Here is an 18,951-nt window from a genome sequence, read left to right as displayed (position 1 = left end):
CATAGTTACTATCACTATAGGTTATGATTTCAATTTTTCCTCCCTTTTGGTATAGAATAATGTACTCAATGGTACCTTTTACATACCTCAAAATACGTTTTGTGGCAGCCAAATGTGATGCTTTTGGAGTAGTCATGTACCTGCTAATTAGACTCACTTCGAACCTTAGGCCTGATCAAGTGACAATTAGGTACATGAGAATGCCAACAACTTGTTTAAATTTGGTGGCATCAACTAATGTTCCTTCATCATCTTTGGACAGTACAGTGCCTGACACAATTGGATTGCGAACAAGATTATATTTTGTCATGTTCAACCGAGCTAACATCTCACGGGCATAACGTCTTTGGCAAATGAAAATTTCCATATCACTTTGTATAACTTAAATTCCTAGGAAGTACCTCATTCTTCCCAAATCCATCGTGTCAAATTCTAATTGCATCGAACTCTTGAAGTCCTCACACATTTGACGACTATTGCTAGTAAAAATTATGTCATCAACATATAAGCTAACAATTAGAATATTACCATCAAACCTTTTTATGAACAATGTGTGTTCACTAGAGCACCGATCAAAGTGTTCTTTTGCAAAATATGCTTCAATCCTGCTATACCAAGCTCGTGGACTATACCAAGCTCGTGGAGCTTGTTTAAGCCCATATAGAGCTTTCTTGAGACAATACACTTGATTTTCTCTACCCCTTTTGGTAAACCGTTCAGGCTACTGGACAAACACATTTTCTTGAAGTTTACCATGTAAAAATGCACTCTTTACATCAAGTTGGAAGACTTCCCATGCCCATTGAGCTTCCAAGGCTAGTAAAACTTACACTGTATCAAGTCGAGCAACTAAGGCAAAAACCTCAGTATAGTCGATTCTGAATCTTTGAGCGTAACCTTTAGCAATCAATCTGTCCTTATATTTCTGTATCAGACCTCTTTCATTGAGTTTGGTCTTAAATATCCACTTCACACTGATAGGTGTAGCTTCTTTTGGAAGATTTACGAGTTCCCAACTGTTATTCCTTTCTATTGCTTCGATTTTAGTGTTCATTGCAGCTCTCCATTTTGGATTTGTATGGGCTTCTTCAAATGAGAAAGGATCTTCAAACCCGCACATCATCATGGCTAGTAAACTCTCTTCTTCTGCTATCAAGAGGTTCGTTTCATAATCGGTCATCCATGTAGGTGGTCGCCTCTGTCTTGTTGCCATCCCTTCAGTTGTAGGATGATGAGATTCTCAATCTGAATCAGAATTAATCAGTGGGTCTGAGCTAGTGTCATGGCTAACTGGAAGTTCGTGTGGGACAAAGTCTACTAGTGTCTCTTCTAGGACTGGGGTTTCACCTTCTCGAGTATCATCCTTTGCATTGTCATGCCAATTCTAGCTTTTGTCCTCCTCAAACACTACATCCTGCTTATGATGACTTTATTATTAGTAGGATTGTATAGTTTGTAAACTTTTGATTCTTCACTTACCCTCAAGAGTATACACAGTTGACTTTCATTATCTAATTTGTTCGCTTCTGATCTGTAATATGAATGTGACCAATGCAACCAAATATTCAAAAGTAGCCAACATGTGGTTTGAGCCCACTCCAAAGTGCTTATGGAGTTTAGTGATCTATTGCCGATGATGGACTTCGGTGTTGGACGGAAACGCACCATTGGACAACATCAAGCCAGTATGATTTTGGAACACATTTCTCATGTAAGACTGCTCGAACTGCATTCAAGATAGTGCGATTCTTTCTTCCTGCAACTCCGTTTTGTTGCAGAGTGTATTGTGGTCTTTTGCCTTGAAATCCCTTGATGATTGTAGTAATTTTCAAACTTCTTAGAGGTAAATTCACCACCTCTGTCAATTTTTAGACAGATAATGGAAGCGTTGGCTTCTTTTTCCATACAAGCTTTGAAACTTTTGAATGCACTAAATGTTTTAGATTTTGCATGCAGAAAGTAAACCCATGTTTTACGAGAGTAATTATCAATGAAACTTAGAATGTACCTTTTGTTGCAGTGAGACGAGGGTGAAATGGGACCACACACATCAACATGAATTTGTTGGAGTTTTTTCAAGGCTCTCCAAGGACATTGTCTTGGTATGGTGTCCCTATGTTGTTTTTTCCAGTGAGACATGAGGTGCATGTTTCTTTTGACGCCTTTAGAGGTGGGAGGCTGATTACCAAATGCTTGTTGGCAAGTGTGCAAAGTCCCTGAAAGTTCAAATTAGCAAACCTTTTATACCAAAGTTGTACTTCTCGTTCAGAAGATTCATTTACATGAAGGCACTACGATTCACGAGGATTCATTGAGGATGTTAGATAAAACATCCTATTTCCTTTCATGCTAGAATGAAGAAGTAATCCACGATCTAGATGAAAAATTTTGCAGGTGTCATTTTGAATCAATACAGCTAAACCTTTCTCTTGGAGTTGCTCTAAACTTAGAAGATTGGTTCTAAGTTCTGGGACATAATATACATCTGTGATGATATTTGAGCAGCCATTAATACAAACTCAAATGTCCACTTTTGCTTCTACTGCCATAGTGGTGTCATTACCAAGCTTGACGGTCTTGCACAGTCCCTGTTCGTGTATCTTGGTAAACAACCGTTTATTTCCGGTCATATGGTTACTGCAACCAGAATCAAGAAACCAATCTTCTTGCTGCACAAATTGGTGATTTGTTTCTTCATATGCTACCAATAGTATTTCATCTTCTACCCTTGATGATTCCTCATACCTTGCATAATGTGCTTGTTTTTCAACCCGTGGGCACTCGTATTGGAAGTGTCCTAGTTTGTGACACCAAAAACACTCTACAAGCGCTTTATTCAATGATTGTCTTTCGTGACCTCTTCCACGATCACAACTACCACCTCCTTGGCTGTATTCGTGACCTGTTTCTGATCTACTATCATGAGTAATTTTCAGCACTTGTTCATCTAGTTGAGAGTCCTACATTCGCTGCTCATGAACAAGTAAGCTTTCATGGAGTTCATCAAGACTTAGTTTACTCAAATCATTAGATTCCTCTATTGAATAAACAACATAATTGAATTTTGGGGTGAGTGATCTGAGTATTTTGCTAACCACAATACTTGAGTCCATCACCTCTCCATTCGACTTCATCTTGTTGATAGTATTGAGAGTACGTCCCAAATACTGATCAATGGTTTCAACATCTTTCATAGTGAGTAATTCAAACTCATGTCTCAAGGCTTGGAGCTGTGCTCGCTTGACCCTGGTTGAGCCTTGGAATTTTCATTGCATGGATTGCCAAATCTTCTTGGACACACTCTTGTCCAAAATATTATCTAATATCTCCCTATCAATGGCCTGAAACAGGTAATTTTTAACCTTCAAGTCCTCCAAGCCAGACATCCTTCTTTCTTCTATTTATGTACTCACATTGTTTCCCTTTCTTCTGTATGTGCAGTCCCCACACTCTTTTCACTCCTTTGACTTCTTTCACTCATGGTTTCTCTTTCTTTTATATGTGCACTCATACTGTTTTCCAGACTCCACACTCTTCTCACTTGTGTTACACCTGTTCACATTGTATCACACCTATTCACATCGTACCTGCCCTCGTATGGAGCTCTGATACCACTTGTTAATCACATAGAGCACAACTTGTGCACACTGTTTGTGAATAGAGAATACTCTGTTATTTATTCAATTGAAAGAGCACGACTTTTATAAGCCTTTACATTCATAAGATAAAAATATTGATTTGACCCTGAGAAATAAGGTTTTATTTAAAAATGAAATAATAATCCAATAATAGTCTCAACAACAACAATATGACATGTGGTAAGCTAGGCTTAAAGACATTTTGCAAAGGTGCATTAAAAAAGGAATTGTAGTTTCAACAACACTACAAACATAATAAATAACACATTGTAAACAACTACTCGTCTTAAATATTTCGTAAAAAATATGAAATCATTTGCAAAGATCAAACACATATAACAATATCTAAAAAATTAGATTATTCCAAGTAAACTTTAATAGAAAACTCGACACTAGATATGTGTATGATTATAAGTGTAATTAAATGATATTTTAATGTATGAAAATAGAGTAAATTACGTTTAAATGAAAACTGGTGTAGAGATCTTGAATAAGAAAAAAAACTTTATTACTTATTACATAAACAAAATTTTCAAATATCAAGCAAGTTTGAAATCTTACATAAATCATTTTCAAAATTATAAAATATTAAATTATAATTTGAAATTTATTATATCAAGCATAAACATTTGTTTTTATATCATTCATTTTCCTTTGCTTGAAAAACTAAAATATAAACTATGGATCAATATACAAAGGTGATTAAGATTTACTTATATTTTATATGTATACATATTTTTTTTATTAACATTCAAACATTAAAAAGTAGTAAAAGTTTGCTTAAGTCATGAAATGTTAGGAGGAGGGAGAGGGAAATGGAAGGGAGAAAAGGGGGAAAAGTACTTATTGAATGATCTAATTCATATTAATTACAACAATTCTTTCATGTAACATAGTAAGTGTTGAATATAGTGAAAAACTATATTTGGGATTAATCTCCCTTGTGTTAAATACACACATAGAATTCTTTATTTATAATAAAAAAAATATGGATTAAGCTCAAAATACAAATAAAAAATAATAACAAATTAACTAAAATATAAAAGTATCCAATTATGCAGTTTGTATAAAAAAGACGGTCATAAATTCTGCATCCATTGCACAAAGGAGTTTTCTGCAAACTGCATTGACATCCATTTTCTTTAATGTATAATCAACATTAACAATTTACATCAAGTCAAATCCAAAAAGAACTTGTGTTACTGCTTGATACCAACAAAAGTCACCCATATTCTATAGTTGTTCCACATAAATTAGTAATGTCCAAAAGCACTATTACCTTGTAAAGCTTTTCTTAAGTGAACTAGTAATCATCTTATACATCTTTAATTATCATACTATCTTCATCAATATACCAGTTAACCTTTTTCAGTTTCCTCCATTGCAGATGTTTTATCTCCCACTTGGCATAGAGGAGCATCTTAAAATTACTTCAGCTTTAGAACTGCTATGAGCTGAAGATATTGAGGCAGAGGGTCTTAGGAGGGGTGTAGCAGCCCTACTTGACGTTTCGTTGACAATAGGAGAAGGGGTAGATGTAACAGCTGTGACTGGTTGTAATTCTACTTCAGGGACATCAATTAATTGATCATCTTCTTCAATAGACAACACAGTGCTTGTGTCTGTATGAATGGTGGAATCATCAGGGAACATACCATGTTTTCTCTTCCTCCTAGCTGCCTTACCCCATCCATGAATTGTTTCTCTAATCCTCTGTGGGATTAATGCTGCCTTGTAGTTTGTTCCCATCTGATATAAACATTGAAAAGCTGTTGTTGCATGGAACATTATAGTGGAAAAAGCAAAAGCCCTTCACTAATATGATTCACTCAGTGCATCAAATCCATTTTTCATGCAACACATGACGGATTATTCAGCATTAAGGAATACCATTTGTATAATTATAGGCTTCCAAAAACTGAAAACTTGTCACATATAGAGTGTGTGATTTACAGTTTCACAAAATAGTTATTAGTTTTCAAAACAAAGCTGTAAAAGCAACTAGTAGCGAGGATCAAGCAAGACAGGTAACAGCTACAGTAATTTATAGAAAAGTGGTATAAGATGAGAAAACATCTATTTGTTCTTGTTCTTTGGATTTTAAATCACACGTTTAAGAAACAATTTTGAAAACTTGACTTTATCTGTAATCGATGTGAAACTTTCGATAAAAACTTCCTTGGCTTTGGATGAGAAATTGACTTTTGAGTAGTGTAATTATTCTAACAGGGGTTAACCTACCTGTGTAACAAGTGCATATAGTGGCAAGGTGCTGTAGCTACAAAGAAACTGTCCTGCAAAGCTGCAAAGTTGAAATGTAAGGTGCATGTTGATTTGTCTTGTGCAAACTAAACCAGTAAACATCCAATGACGACATTTTACATTAAATAGTTGAATAACACCCATGCCAAGTAGTTATTTTATATTAATGGCATGTTAATGCTTTATTGAATTAGTTTTGACGAGCATTGTTATGTAAAATCCTGAATAAGGGGAAGAAGTTGATTTCTGCATACCCCAATATTAGCCTTAAATACAGGAGAAGGTGATTCCTAATAAAGCAAGAATCATATCCGAACTGCCACTGTAGTCAAAAAACACATTTTGATAGTTTAGTCAAATGCAAAAGCTCAAAGTTGCAATCTGTATTACGGTTCATTAACACAAATATATAGTTTTATCTTATTTCCTTATAACTCCCTAAAAAAACTGAATCTTGCTCAGAATTTTGGGTAATGTATGTCGAAGCAATATAACTACTTTTTAATGATTCAACCTTAAAACAATATGATTCCTATTAGTCCATGTCTAATTCTAGGTTGTAAAATGGATAAGGAAGTACCCAGAACCAAAAGAATGAAGCCAGCTCAAATGCATTCTGCCAAAAAGAATAAAGAATCAGAAGTTAATGCTAAAATAACAAACTTAGGTAAGAAAACATGGCATAAGATGTAGACGAACCATGGCCAACCTGGAAGAGAATGAAATGGATCAAGGACAACAATAGCTCAGGCTTATTAAACCAAAAGAGTTCATCACGAGGCCTCAACTTTGCTTCTGGGAAGAACCCTGCAATTCCAGCATTCTCCAATGCCAAGGTTGCAATGACATGCTGTAGCTTTGTTCCCACCAAAAGCACAAGCTGTTCATGAAACATAATGATTGTATTGTTGAATGTCATCAATAATTTACTCAACTAATTTACTTAACATACAAAAATCATAAAGCACTTTAGTGAATAAGGACATAATTTAAGCATGTTATTCTATTCAAATTCCATAGAAAAAACCCACCAACTATTTCACAAAGAACCAATCACATACCATCCACAGCATCTAAATGGTTCTGGAACAAAAGTTTAAAAGTGCAGTTTATCCACCACACTGGCATTTGATGCAATTAGGAGAACTAAAAGAAATTGAAGGAAATAACGAAGTAACTTACAGATACAGGAATGATAGCTATCCAGAAATATAGGTTAGATCCTGCATAAACCACCCCAAAAAATTACCATCTGTAAGATTCAACAGCATGCAAAACCAAGATCAATCTTACCACAATGCTTCAGTAAATCTTACAGAGAAAAGGGACTGAATTAAGGAATTACAAACTGATTTTCACCTGGACTGCTTATAACAGGCTATACCTTTAATGTTGAAAAGCATGAAACCAACAACAAATCCCCAGAGCGGGCCACTGCAAGAGATTTTATAGACAATCAGCTTTCAATTTCTTCATGAGAATCAGTTGCTGAAAAACTAAAGCAATAAAAATGTAACAAGAATAAGTCCAAGATGCTCAAGACATTATATTCTCGCCTTCTTATTTGGATAATTTGCAATGAGTATAGCATAGAAAATTTAACTACCTCTCCAAACACTAAATACAAGTAAATGGATATTTACAATTAAAACAGGTCATATTTGAAATTTTCAGATAATGGGAATGCACATAAAACTGCACTGGATATGTTATAATACTGTAATAACTGAAATTGGTGTCTGAAGAGAAAATCATGAAACTGACTGCTGAATCTCGACTATTTCTAACCTCACACCAACTATCCTTTGGAATTCCTCTTCCATAGACCGAACCATGTAGCTGTGGAAATCATACTTTAATGAAAGGTGGTGATTCTGCCATGAAGAAGGAAAACACAGTAAGTTTAAAATCAGATGGTAGAAAATTAACATTAAGCAAATGCACTAAGTATCTGTCTTTAAATAGTCTTTCTCAGTTTCCACTAGGAACTTGGAACCTGAATTTTCTTAAGAAAAGATAAAAGTTTTTAAATTCCGCTTTAGGCTAAGCCCTCATGGATTTGCTTTTAGTATCAGTCCAAAAGACCTTTTATCAATGGAGATATCTTATGTGTATATAAACCCATGTCCATCTCTTATTTTATCCGACGTGAGATTTTGTTTTTACCCAACATAAATAACATATTAGCCAAAGAACTTTGGGAAAATATATTAATTGTGAGATGAGAACCACATTAGATAGCTTAAACCAACCATTCAAAAGACAAATTTTATTGCAATACTGCGTACCATGATGAAGCCTTTGCGAAGTGTAAGATAATCAGCACGAACCACAGAATGTGCAAATTGTCGGAAAAAACATGTCTGCAGCTTATTTAAAATTAAAATTAGATAGATATGCAGTTATACTATTACTGAGTAAATGCTTCAAAATGAAACCGGAATTTACATAGAACTAGATGATCAAAATGATATATAAATTTAGTAGTAGAGGGTACAAGGTACCTAGGAATAAAACATTCATATAAAGTATGTTGTTTTGTTCTTAAAAAAGGCTGATAGTAATAAGAGATTCGTGCAATTAGCTCCAATGTACTATAATAGCATTTAGTATGCGAAGAACCACAAATTGAATTCCCATAAGCTTGACTACTTCGAAAATGTAATCATTAAACTTCTAGTCATGTTTTAGTCAACATAGTTAATAAAAACATATCTTCCTAGTTCTTTCATCAAATAACTTTAAGAAACTAAAGAGGATAATATTAAAAATACACGAATGAAATGAAACCAATTGGAAACAAGAAAAGAAGGGGAGATATGTAATTACCACCCAAATAAGGGAACTGTTTTTGAACAATGGATTTGATACATGAGACTTGACAAAGGTTGATTGCCTTCTCATAGTCAACTCTCTTGTAATTTCTGTTGAAACAAAAGAATTGAAAAATCAAATTCAAAATATGGTTAAAATATTCACTTCATGACCACATATTTTCTATCAATGGTCAACTCTCATACAAGCCTACTAAACTGTCAAACAGGATCAGTGAAGTGAATTAGGAGAGATCAAACACAGAAATGCTTTTGGATTTTAATTATATAACAAAATTGTGTTATCTGCATTGACTGCATAACTGAGAGAAGAGATGCATTATAGGATAACAAACCTGATCAATGTCCTTTGTAAGTTTGTATATCAATCATACAATTAAAAAGTATAACATAGAAATAGTTTTAATTCAAAGGGCAATGTGCTTACCAGATAATGAATCACGCCGATCCATGTGAGCCTCGTCTTCCCACACTCTCCAACTGTGAATCTGGTTTGAACTACTATTGTTATTATGTCAAACAAAATCCAAAATGATATTTTTTATTTATAAGAAAAATGCACAAATCTTTTTCATGGATTACATAGTTAATTTTTATAGGATCACTCTCCATACTTTTACTTTGTTTGAATAATACAATTAGTAAATACCAAGATTTATGTGAGATGTAAGATGAAAAAGGCATATGGTAGTCTTTTTCTGACAACATAAATGTAATACACATTGTATCAAAACTTATTTAGAATGGCTCAAACTATTTTATAACATCATCCCAATTTGCTTAAGGTTTTAAGCATGGTAAAGAACTAGAAAAATCATTATGAAAACCCAAGCACATTTTGGACAAGAAAATTCACACATTAACCCTTTTTTTGAAACAGTGACAACTATTTGGCAGACATTCTTAATCTATAAACAGAAAACAATAACTCACCTTCACAATGGCCAACAACATAGTTAGGCAACTGTAAGATATATGAGTTACTGCCATGACAAAAATGAATCTGTGCAGCTGCTCTAGACCTTCATACGAAACAAATGGTTCATAACCCTGAGCATGATAACAAAATTGCAGATTAACTAAAATAATCTAGAGCAGTAAAAGCAAGTGATAGTCAAATTTTATACATGTAAGGTATATTGCTCATGCCTCTTTGCAAGTGCTTCTATTTATTCCATTCAACATCCTCCCAGATACATGATAAGCAGAAGCCATCAATAGTTTACGCTTTTCAGAGCCATTCTCTTCCATTTGTTCATCAATCTGGGATCTAGTGCATGGAGCAAAAGCACTGTTGTAGAACTTTGATGGAATGCAAATATTTGCTATCATGCGTGAGGTAGCTGTTAATAAGAGTGATATAAACCCGAGTAGCATCAATTCTGAAGATGGAATTCCAAAATAACGGGAACTGGTTAGTAAGAGTTATTGTTTATATCTAAAACGAATACAATACAAGCATAATTTAATGCACAGCACCTTCCTTCATCTTCTCTAAAGCTGCAAGCAAAGGTTTTCGGTTAGTTTTCCGCAGCCACTGCAGTCACAGAAAAACGTAATCACATATCAGAATTCATGCCAAAGGCAAAGTATTGATTAATGAAAGGATTGTTCTTCAATCACAAGAAAGACAAGTATGTGATTAAGACAGAATCAAGCTTTAAAGTTTAAACAAAAAATGAAAAGTGAAATGCATATGAAGAGAGTGAAAACTTCTTTCCATGTCAATTAATGCAGATCCTGTTAAATCTATTTTAGAGTTACATTACATTCCACCCAGAAATGAAATTTCTGACCATATCTAATTAGTTGTAATGCAAAATACTCATTTTGTTTTTCTCTTTTCACTTTTTTTGCCTCTATCCTTCCCTTTCTCAACTCATCGACAAGCCTGATAGTAGTTTCAGTCTTCACCGTAAGTTTGAGAAATGCCTTGAAAATTGAAAAATATTCCAACTTTTCCCATGCAACACCAGAGAAATTAACATCAAGAACCAACATATATTCTAGTCTAACTATTACTTACATTGCTTAAACGATGAATGGAGCGCTCCACAAGCAGAGAGACAGCAACAAAGACAGTCAACACAGTAGCAACTGACCATGTAGGAGTCAGGGCCAATGACCTTGTTTCCTGTTCATTATTGTCCATTTTGAAATACCCAAATCACAGACCAAACCTTGAATATGGCTATGGCTATGCCTAATAAAGTCACAGACCAACTTCTTCAATGGACTTAAGACATAGTCTCAAAAAATCTCCTTGGAAAATTATACAATCAGAACTCATAGTGCACCCCTTAATCAGCCTATAAATCAATGGGGTAACACTGAATCCCAAGTAGAAATTCTAATGGCAGTATCTTTCTTCAACAGACAAGAGAAAGTAGTGATCTTGACTACTAAGTTACATCCAAATACAAAGATATAACAGATCAAAGGAATAGGAATAGGACCCAAATGGAAGCTCTAATTTCCAATCTCTTTTTCATTGACTCCAGTGGTTTGAGCATAAGACACAAATACATACCACTTGCTAACAAAGTAAACTTTGGCAAAGCCCCCAAAAGAACCTGGTGGCTTGCTCCTCACTGCATGTCAAAATCTTCCATAACCATCAAAGACTCTTCCAGAAAAAAGAAAAAAAAGAAAGTTGTTTCCACTATGACAAAGATGGTGAAAAGAAATTTCCTTGACCTTGTTTCTCTCACTTTCTCCGGAGAAAATAGAAAAGAAAAAAGAAAACAAAAAACAAGGCTCTTTCTTTTCCTTTCTGAGAACTCTTCTGAACTATTCAGACCAACCTCATTTGCAAATCATGCTCACATTCCCAAGACACTTTACCAGCTCCTTTAAATCCCAATATTTTCCTTGATTCTACTTTAACGACAGTGCCCAGCAGATTCAGACATTCTCCAATGGGAGTAAAGGCCACAACTTTTTTCCAAACATGAAGTGCCCACAACCTTAAACCCCTGTCAGGAATCTAGGAAACTCAGACTGGAACTTGTCACTCTGTAAGAAGTGAACCCAGAAGAGTTAAATCTGAAGATCTCTCTCTCTCTCTCTCTCTGTGTTTCACACAGTCACAAGCTGTAAGTAACAAACTAGTTGTTTGTTCCTAATACAGTACATTGAATGAGTTCACCAAAAATTACATGCATCTTTATGATTCCAATATAAAATGAGGGACAAGGCGCGTCTTTTCCAGCTGCAATATCATGTCAATGCACTCTGTTCAGTATCTCTTCAATGGGCCACAGGTGCGTGCCAACTCCCACTCATGCACTATATAATATACTAATCAACCACATCTACCATGTTGCTTGATTCTTGTGTTCTTTAAGCAGGTAAGTTCAAATTACAGGGTTAAAGATGAATATACCTTTTTAATTATGGTATCTCTAAAATTTATTTATTGCTAGAAGCACCAATACTGTTAGGAACCTCGAACTCACACCAAATGAGTATCCCAATGTAATTTAAAATAATTTTTTATCATAGTCTGTATGCTTTTATAAAAAACTTCCTTGAATATGATAGAGTATTTATTTTTCTGCTACTCTGCATCATTTAGGATAACTTTTTTTCACACAGGTCTAGTAATTTACCTGTCATTTATATGATTAAGTTACTTCATTTTGAAATAATTAATTTTCATTTAAACCATTTATTATGATTCTGAAGATTGACATATCTTTATATTAAAAGAAAATGAAAATATTTATAATAATTTATAGCGTCATATTATTTAAATAAAGTACTATCATTACACAATGATGAATAAACAGTGCTATAAAAAGTATTGTTCATGCAGCATGCACGTGTTTCCCTAATACAGCTTTTATCTTTTTTCGCGCTGCGTTACGTGTCTACCGCACTTGTCGTTCCTGCATCACCGTAACATTTTGCATACTTTTTTATATTTTATTATTATTATTATTAATTGGTTTGGGTGAAAATGAATTTTAATTTGCAATTCACAAATGATAAGTGAGGGTATTAGTATAACTCGGCTGCAATTCCTCTAACATTTTTATATTATTTTTAATAAAAAATGAAATTTGGGTACTATATAGAAGAAAAAATAATTAAGAACTTGTATTTAGATCGTGTATTTATACAGAAATGAGTAATAAATAAATAAATGAGAGGTAAATAATTTTTCATTATTTATTTAAGGAGAAGTTTGATAAAATTTTGGATAATGTAAAGTGTTAAGACATTACACATGAAAGAAGTTTAGATGTTTGTGATTTGTTAGATATCGTCCACAGGACCACAAGTTGGTGATGTTAAGAGTGTTAGGTTTAGTCCAAATCTCAATCCATATTCAAATATGTCGGTGTCACATATCACTTCCGCGTTCAATGACGATTTTCTGTTCTTTTACCAATATATATATATATATATATATATATATATATATATATATATATATATATATATATATATACTTCTGCATGTTTTATTTTAATATTATGACATTTAAGAGATAAAAACAGATAAAATAAACATTTTTAAAAATTAAAACTAATTTTGTTCTTATAAAATTAAATATATTTTGTAACTTCAAGATATTCTCTTTTATATGGTTGTGTCTAAAGAAAATATTCTCTAGTCAATTAAATGTATGTAATAAATACAGTAATTAATGAATATAATTAGTGTTGTGTGCACTGTGTATTTAGATGGGTATGTTCTAGGTGATTAATTATATTTATTTAGATTTTGGTTAATTTATCTGTTTAATTATGACCTTAAGTTAGTCAACTCAGTTAACGCTTTTCAGTTGTCGATTTTGGTTAGTCTTCATGTATTCGAACAAGTTATCGTGATACAAGATTATATACATAAGGGCTGAATACATTTATACACGAGTGGTCAAGTTGTATTCGAACGTGTGAGAAATATTGTTCTAATTGGTCGATATGTATTCGATCAAGTTTCCTTACCCTATGACCATACCATAAGGGTTGAGTACATCTAAGTGTAGGTAGTCTAGACATCATCAGACACATGGTACAAATTTATTATAAAAATTTATAAAATAAATTATATTTAAAAGTAAAAAAATATTTAAATTTAATGAAATATGAGTCAATGTTTCATACCATTTTTAAACCAAAATCATAAAACGTGTATATATTTTTTTTAAAGGAATGTTAACGAGTGCTCTAAGTTACTCTTTAAGATATAATTAATGATTTTTTATTTCATTATATTTATGTTGAAATCTGGAATAATTAATTTCATTAATTAAAATAATAAATTTATATAAAAAAATTTCTAAAGATAAAAATACTCTTTTTGTCTCTTATGCTTTCTTTTTAAAAAATTGAGATGTTTACACTTTATTACTTTTATACTGGGTTGTTTACTTTTTATTTTTTGGTTTGTTGTTTTATGCTGATTTAAGTTTTTATTTTTACGTTTAATTATGCTTTAATTTTTAACAACACTAAAATGAAAAACAAACACCAATCACGTTAAAATTATTTTATTATTTAATTAATTTTTAACTTTTATTTATATATAAAATAAATTACCGATTACAACTTTATAGTATTGAACATTTTTTTTCTAAATAAAATTCAATGTTTATTAATGATATAACGTATTTTGGAATATTACTACTAAAAGGAAGGTTCAAGTTAGGTCACATATATCTGTCATGAGGTCACGCATAAAGTTGTTTTACTTAAAGGAAACAATCGTAAGTAATGAGTGTATTTATATGTAATCCTGAACTTTTTTTTTCTTAATTTAAGAACTGAAATAAATGAATATATTAATTAATCATTTGATTCTAGATTTACGAGACAAAAAAGATTAACGTTTCTTCATCTACGACTCTGAATAATTAATTAACCATGTATAATTATTCTTGTGCGATGTTAGTTGAAACAATAGCAAAATGTATTATTTTAAAATTCTAAAGATGGGGGCAGCAAAATTCAATCTTATTATTGTTAATGCTAGTAAACATATTCATTGAAGGGTTTTTAGGTTTGAAATTGTAATAACGAGACTTGTTAGTTCAACCAAAAAGTTAATAAATCGATTTAATATTGTTTATGAACAGTACAATTGGTGTGAAAATTGATTCAACGAAAAACATAGGTTTGGATGGAAAATATAGGTTCTTATGGGAGATTATGAGGATGATTAACCTATGGCATATTGACCGGAGTATAGAGCCTACATGGAGGATAGTTTTTACACTAAAAGTTCAGTACTATAGAATTTTAATTAAGTATTAAAAATGATTATAGACTATAAAGAATAGTAATGTTTAGAACTATCAATTTTATTTATTTCATAAGAATTCTTGACTCACGTGGATTGGAATAAAAAAGTTTATAGGGTTAAAAAGTTTTAATTAAAAAAGTTTACAAAATTAAAATGTCTACAAAAACTTTGTGGGTTAAAGGACTTTCTTTTTAAACATGAAAAAAAATATAAGACATAAATGTTTACAAGACAATAACTTCACTTCAACAACAAAACATGATTTATGTAAGACACAAATGTGTTGTGTGACAAATGATACAATACAATATAATTTTAATTTTACATATGACAAAACATGAATATGTTCAAACGATAAGCACATTAATTAACATCATACTACACGAATATATATATATATATATATATATATATATATATATATATATATATATATATATATATATATATATATATATATATATATATATATATATATATATATATATATATATATATATATATATATATATATATATATATATATATATATATATATATTCTTATTTTATGTTAGAGGGAATTCATCTAATTCCTGTTTTTCAAGAATATTCTTTTTCAAAACACAAGTCACATCAAATTATGTCTTTCTTAAAGAAACAAAGTTGTTTTGTTAAAAGGTTCCTCGATGCTAGCATTGTTAACTATGAAAAGACTATTTACTTCATACAACTTTGAACTTTGGGTAAATTTATGTAAAATAAAATTGTCCAAAACAAAGATAAGGACACCTAGCTATTGGAAGTTGACGTAAAAGAATAAAACAACTTTTAATGTTGCATAGTGGTGATAAATTTAAATTTTTGGATTTTATTAATAATTTTGTTTAAATCTTATTTTATTAGTTTTTGGGTATAGTAATATTTAGTTTGATTTGATAGAGATAAAATAGGGACACATAATTATGATTTTCGGTTTATCTAGGTACAATATTATTTTATGATAGATTAAGAAGATTTTATTTTTAAGATAGTTGATATTTTATTTTTATTCCTCGTAATATTGTAAGTGTTATAGCTATTTAAAGCCCTTCAATTATAATGAATAAGATGACTTAATTTCAGGAAAATATTTGAGTGCTTATATTGTGAGATTTTCCCAACAGTGGTATCAAGGCTTTATGCTCTGAGTACCGAGAGAGAAAAAGAGAGAGAGAGAAGAGAGTCAAACACTGTGAGAAAAAGTGAGTGCTTGATTTTTTTTTTGTGAGAGAGATGACAAAAGTATTCAATGGATGAGTGTACCACAATTGTCAGAAAATACCAATTACGACAATTGGTCTTTGCAGATGAAGGTTCTTCTTGGATCCCAAGATGTATGAGACATAGTGGAGGACGAGTACAATGAACCCGCGAATGATGAGCATCAGACAGTGAACCAGATTGCTGCATTGAAAAAGACACGAGTGAAAGACAGATCGACTTTGTATTTTCTGTATAATGCAGTTGATGAATCTGGATTCGAGAAAATAGCAATGCAAAGTCAGCAAAAGAAGTATGGGAAATTTTGAAGATGGCATACAAAGGAGATACCCGCGTGAAGCAGGTTCGAGTACAAGCTCTCAGAAGAGAGTTGCCGAGTTTATAACTCGAGTGCAAAAGATGGCTAACCAACTCGGAATGAACGGAGAAGAGGTTCCTCCTAACCCAGTTGCAGAAAAGATCTTGAGAAATTTGACGGATGATTTTGAGAGTATCGTGGTCACTATTAAAGAGACAAAGGATTTATCAATTCTCAATGTGGAGCAGTTAGCTGGGTCATTAAAAGCCCACGAATTGAGGAAGAAAAAGAAAAAGAGGGAACCCGACAATCAATTACTACAGGTACAGTTTAACTCGAATAAATCTCGAATTACTCAGAGCCGAGGTCTTTGTGGCAGAGGACGAGGTGGACGTGGCCGAGGTAATGATAATGAAGATCAAACCGGTCAACAGAATTGGCATGACCGAGGAAAAGGAAAAGTTTAAGGAGATCAGTCAAGAGTGGGGTGTTTTAAGTGTGGCAAGTACGACCACTATGCAAACGAGTGTAGGTCAACAAAGTGCTACAATTGTGGCAAGTTTGGTCATATTGCAAAGTATTGCAAGACCGAGACAAAGGGGGAGACGAATCTCGTTACTGAAGATGCAGAAGAAGATGTTGAAGAACTATTGCTGGCAAAGAGTTCAGATACAGTGGACATGGAAAATTCGATCTCAATAGTGGATGAAGTGATCTCGGTAAAAGGTGCGACAAATGTGGAAAAGGAACTCAAACAAAAAGATGAAGAGATTCAGCGGATAGGGAGGCTTCTGGATGAAGCTAATGAAATTATGAATAAACAGAGGGTTGTGCTTAAGGAGTTGAAGAAGACGACTCCTGAAAAGGAAGAGAAAGCATCTAGCGTTATTGAACTAGATAAAAATAGGGAAGAAGATGAAGAAGAGATGAAGGATGATGAGATTTCTACCAACTCGGTATGGTATCTAGATACTGGAGCAAGCAATCATATGTGTGGGAACGAGAACTTTTTTTATGAACTCACCAAGGTGGAGGCCAAATTTGTGTCTTTTGGAGATGACTCCAAGGTGGCCGTGAAAGGGCGCGGAACAATTCGACATATTCAGATTAATGGACGAGTTGGAGAGATTAGGGATGTTTATTATGTTCCGGAGTTGAAGAGCAATATTTTAAGCATGGGTCAAATAATTGAAAAAGGTAATTCAATTTTTATGAAAAATCAGGTATTTAAAGGATAAGCATGGTCGTCTAACAACCAAGGTAAAAGCAAAGAAGAACCGGTTGTATGAATTGGAGCTGAAAATCTTGGAGAGAAGATGCAAACCCGGAGTAGGATGATGCACATGAAAAGTCGAACGAAGGAAGGAAGAATTTAAGTTTATGGGGGAGTTTGTTGGGATAAACTTAAATTTTAGGGTTTTATTAATAATTTTGTTTAAATCTTATTTTATTAGTTTTTGGGTATAGTAATATTTAGTTTGATTTGATAGAGATAAAATAGGGACACGTAATTATGATTTTCGGTTTATCTAGGTACAATATCATTTTATGATAGATTAAGAAGATTTTATTTTTAAGATAGTTGATATTTTATTTTTATTCCTCGTAATATTGTAAGTGTTATGGCTATTTAAAGCCCTTCAATTATAATGAATAACATGACTCAATTTCAGGAAAATATTTGAGTGCGTATATTGTGAGATTTTCCCAACACTTTCGTCATCAAGATCATTAGATGCAAGATGCATGTAATTCACAAGAGTTAAAGTTTTTCAACAGCCAAAAATAGATTTGCAACAACTACTTTCTTTAGAGTTTATATAGTATGTCAAGAAGAAGAAGAAAGAGAGATGTCATATTGTATAGCGCGAATACTCAATCCAATTTTTTGCACTCATAAAAAATTGTATAAAGAGAATTGTTCTTTTTCAATTAGAAAACTAGAGGAGTGTGCACATATTTTATAGAAGTCAATAGCTAATATTTATCTTTAGTAAGCAACCTTGTGATTTGTTAATCATGATCTAGATATTCATTTATATATCCTATCTAGGAGTGATTATTTGGTAAAGTATATTTGATTAAGCCATAAATGTCTTGTTGAAATAATATTTGGTCAAGCCAAAAGTGACTTGTGAAAAAAATATTTGGTTCAGTGACTTATGGAAAGAATATTTAGCTAGCCAAGAGTGACTTGTGGAAAAAATATTTGGTTAAGCCAAGAGTGACTTGTGAAAAGAATGTTTGGTCAAGACAAAAGTGGTTTGTTGAAAGAATACTACTTGAATAGGGAAAGCCAAAAATGAGTGTGAACCGAAAGAGTACTTGAAAGGAGTTAGTTAATTAAGAGTGACTACAAGCCCAAATAATACTTAGAGGGTCAGTAAGGAGTGGTTGTGAGTCCATGCAATACTCAAGGGATTGGT

The 18,951-nt window shown here is 32.6% G+C and overlaps 2 protein-coding genes across 2 annotated transcripts; one reads left to right on the top strand and one right to left on the bottom strand.

Annotated features, from left to right (window-relative positions):
* Positions 1–4,718: 4,718 nt before the first annotated feature.
* Positions 4,719–12,028, bottom strand: LOC108332484 (MLO-like protein 11). Its single transcript, XM_017567771.2, has 15 exons — positions 10,761–12,028; positions 10,214–10,271; positions 9,884–10,116; positions 9,668–9,784; positions 9,162–9,222; positions 8,730–8,824; positions 8,189–8,263; positions 7,689–7,774; positions 7,285–7,334; positions 7,083–7,123; positions 6,610–6,780; positions 6,481–6,516; positions 6,155–6,222; positions 5,880–5,940; positions 4,719–5,387 (listed from the first exon to the last, which is right to left on the bottom strand). Exons 1-15 carry the CDS (start codon positions 10,884–10,886, stop codon positions 5,031–5,033), a joined length of 1,635 nt encoding a protein of 544 aa, XP_017423260.1. The 5' UTR covers positions 10,887–12,028; the 3' UTR covers positions 4,719–5,030.
* Positions 12,029–16,521: 4,493 nt separating this feature from the next.
* LOC108332785 (uncharacterized) lies at positions 16,522–17,763 on the top strand. The gene is made up of 2 exons (XM_017568090.2): positions 16,522–16,964; positions 17,058–17,763. The coding sequence occupies exons 1-2, from the start codon at positions 16,522–16,524 to the stop codon at positions 17,761–17,763; spliced, it is 1,149 nt and encodes a 382-aa protein (XP_017423579.1).
* The last annotated feature ends 1,188 nt before the right edge of the window (positions 17,764–18,951 follow it).

The sequence above is a fragment of the Vigna angularis genome, chromosome 11, assembly GCF_016808095.1.
Source record: "Vigna angularis cultivar LongXiaoDou No.4 chromosome 11, ASM1680809v1, whole genome shotgun sequence".
Lineage (NCBI taxonomy): Eukaryota > Viridiplantae > Streptophyta > Magnoliopsida > Fabales > Fabaceae > Vigna > Vigna angularis.
This window is presented reverse-complemented; position numbering and strand designations above follow the sequence as displayed.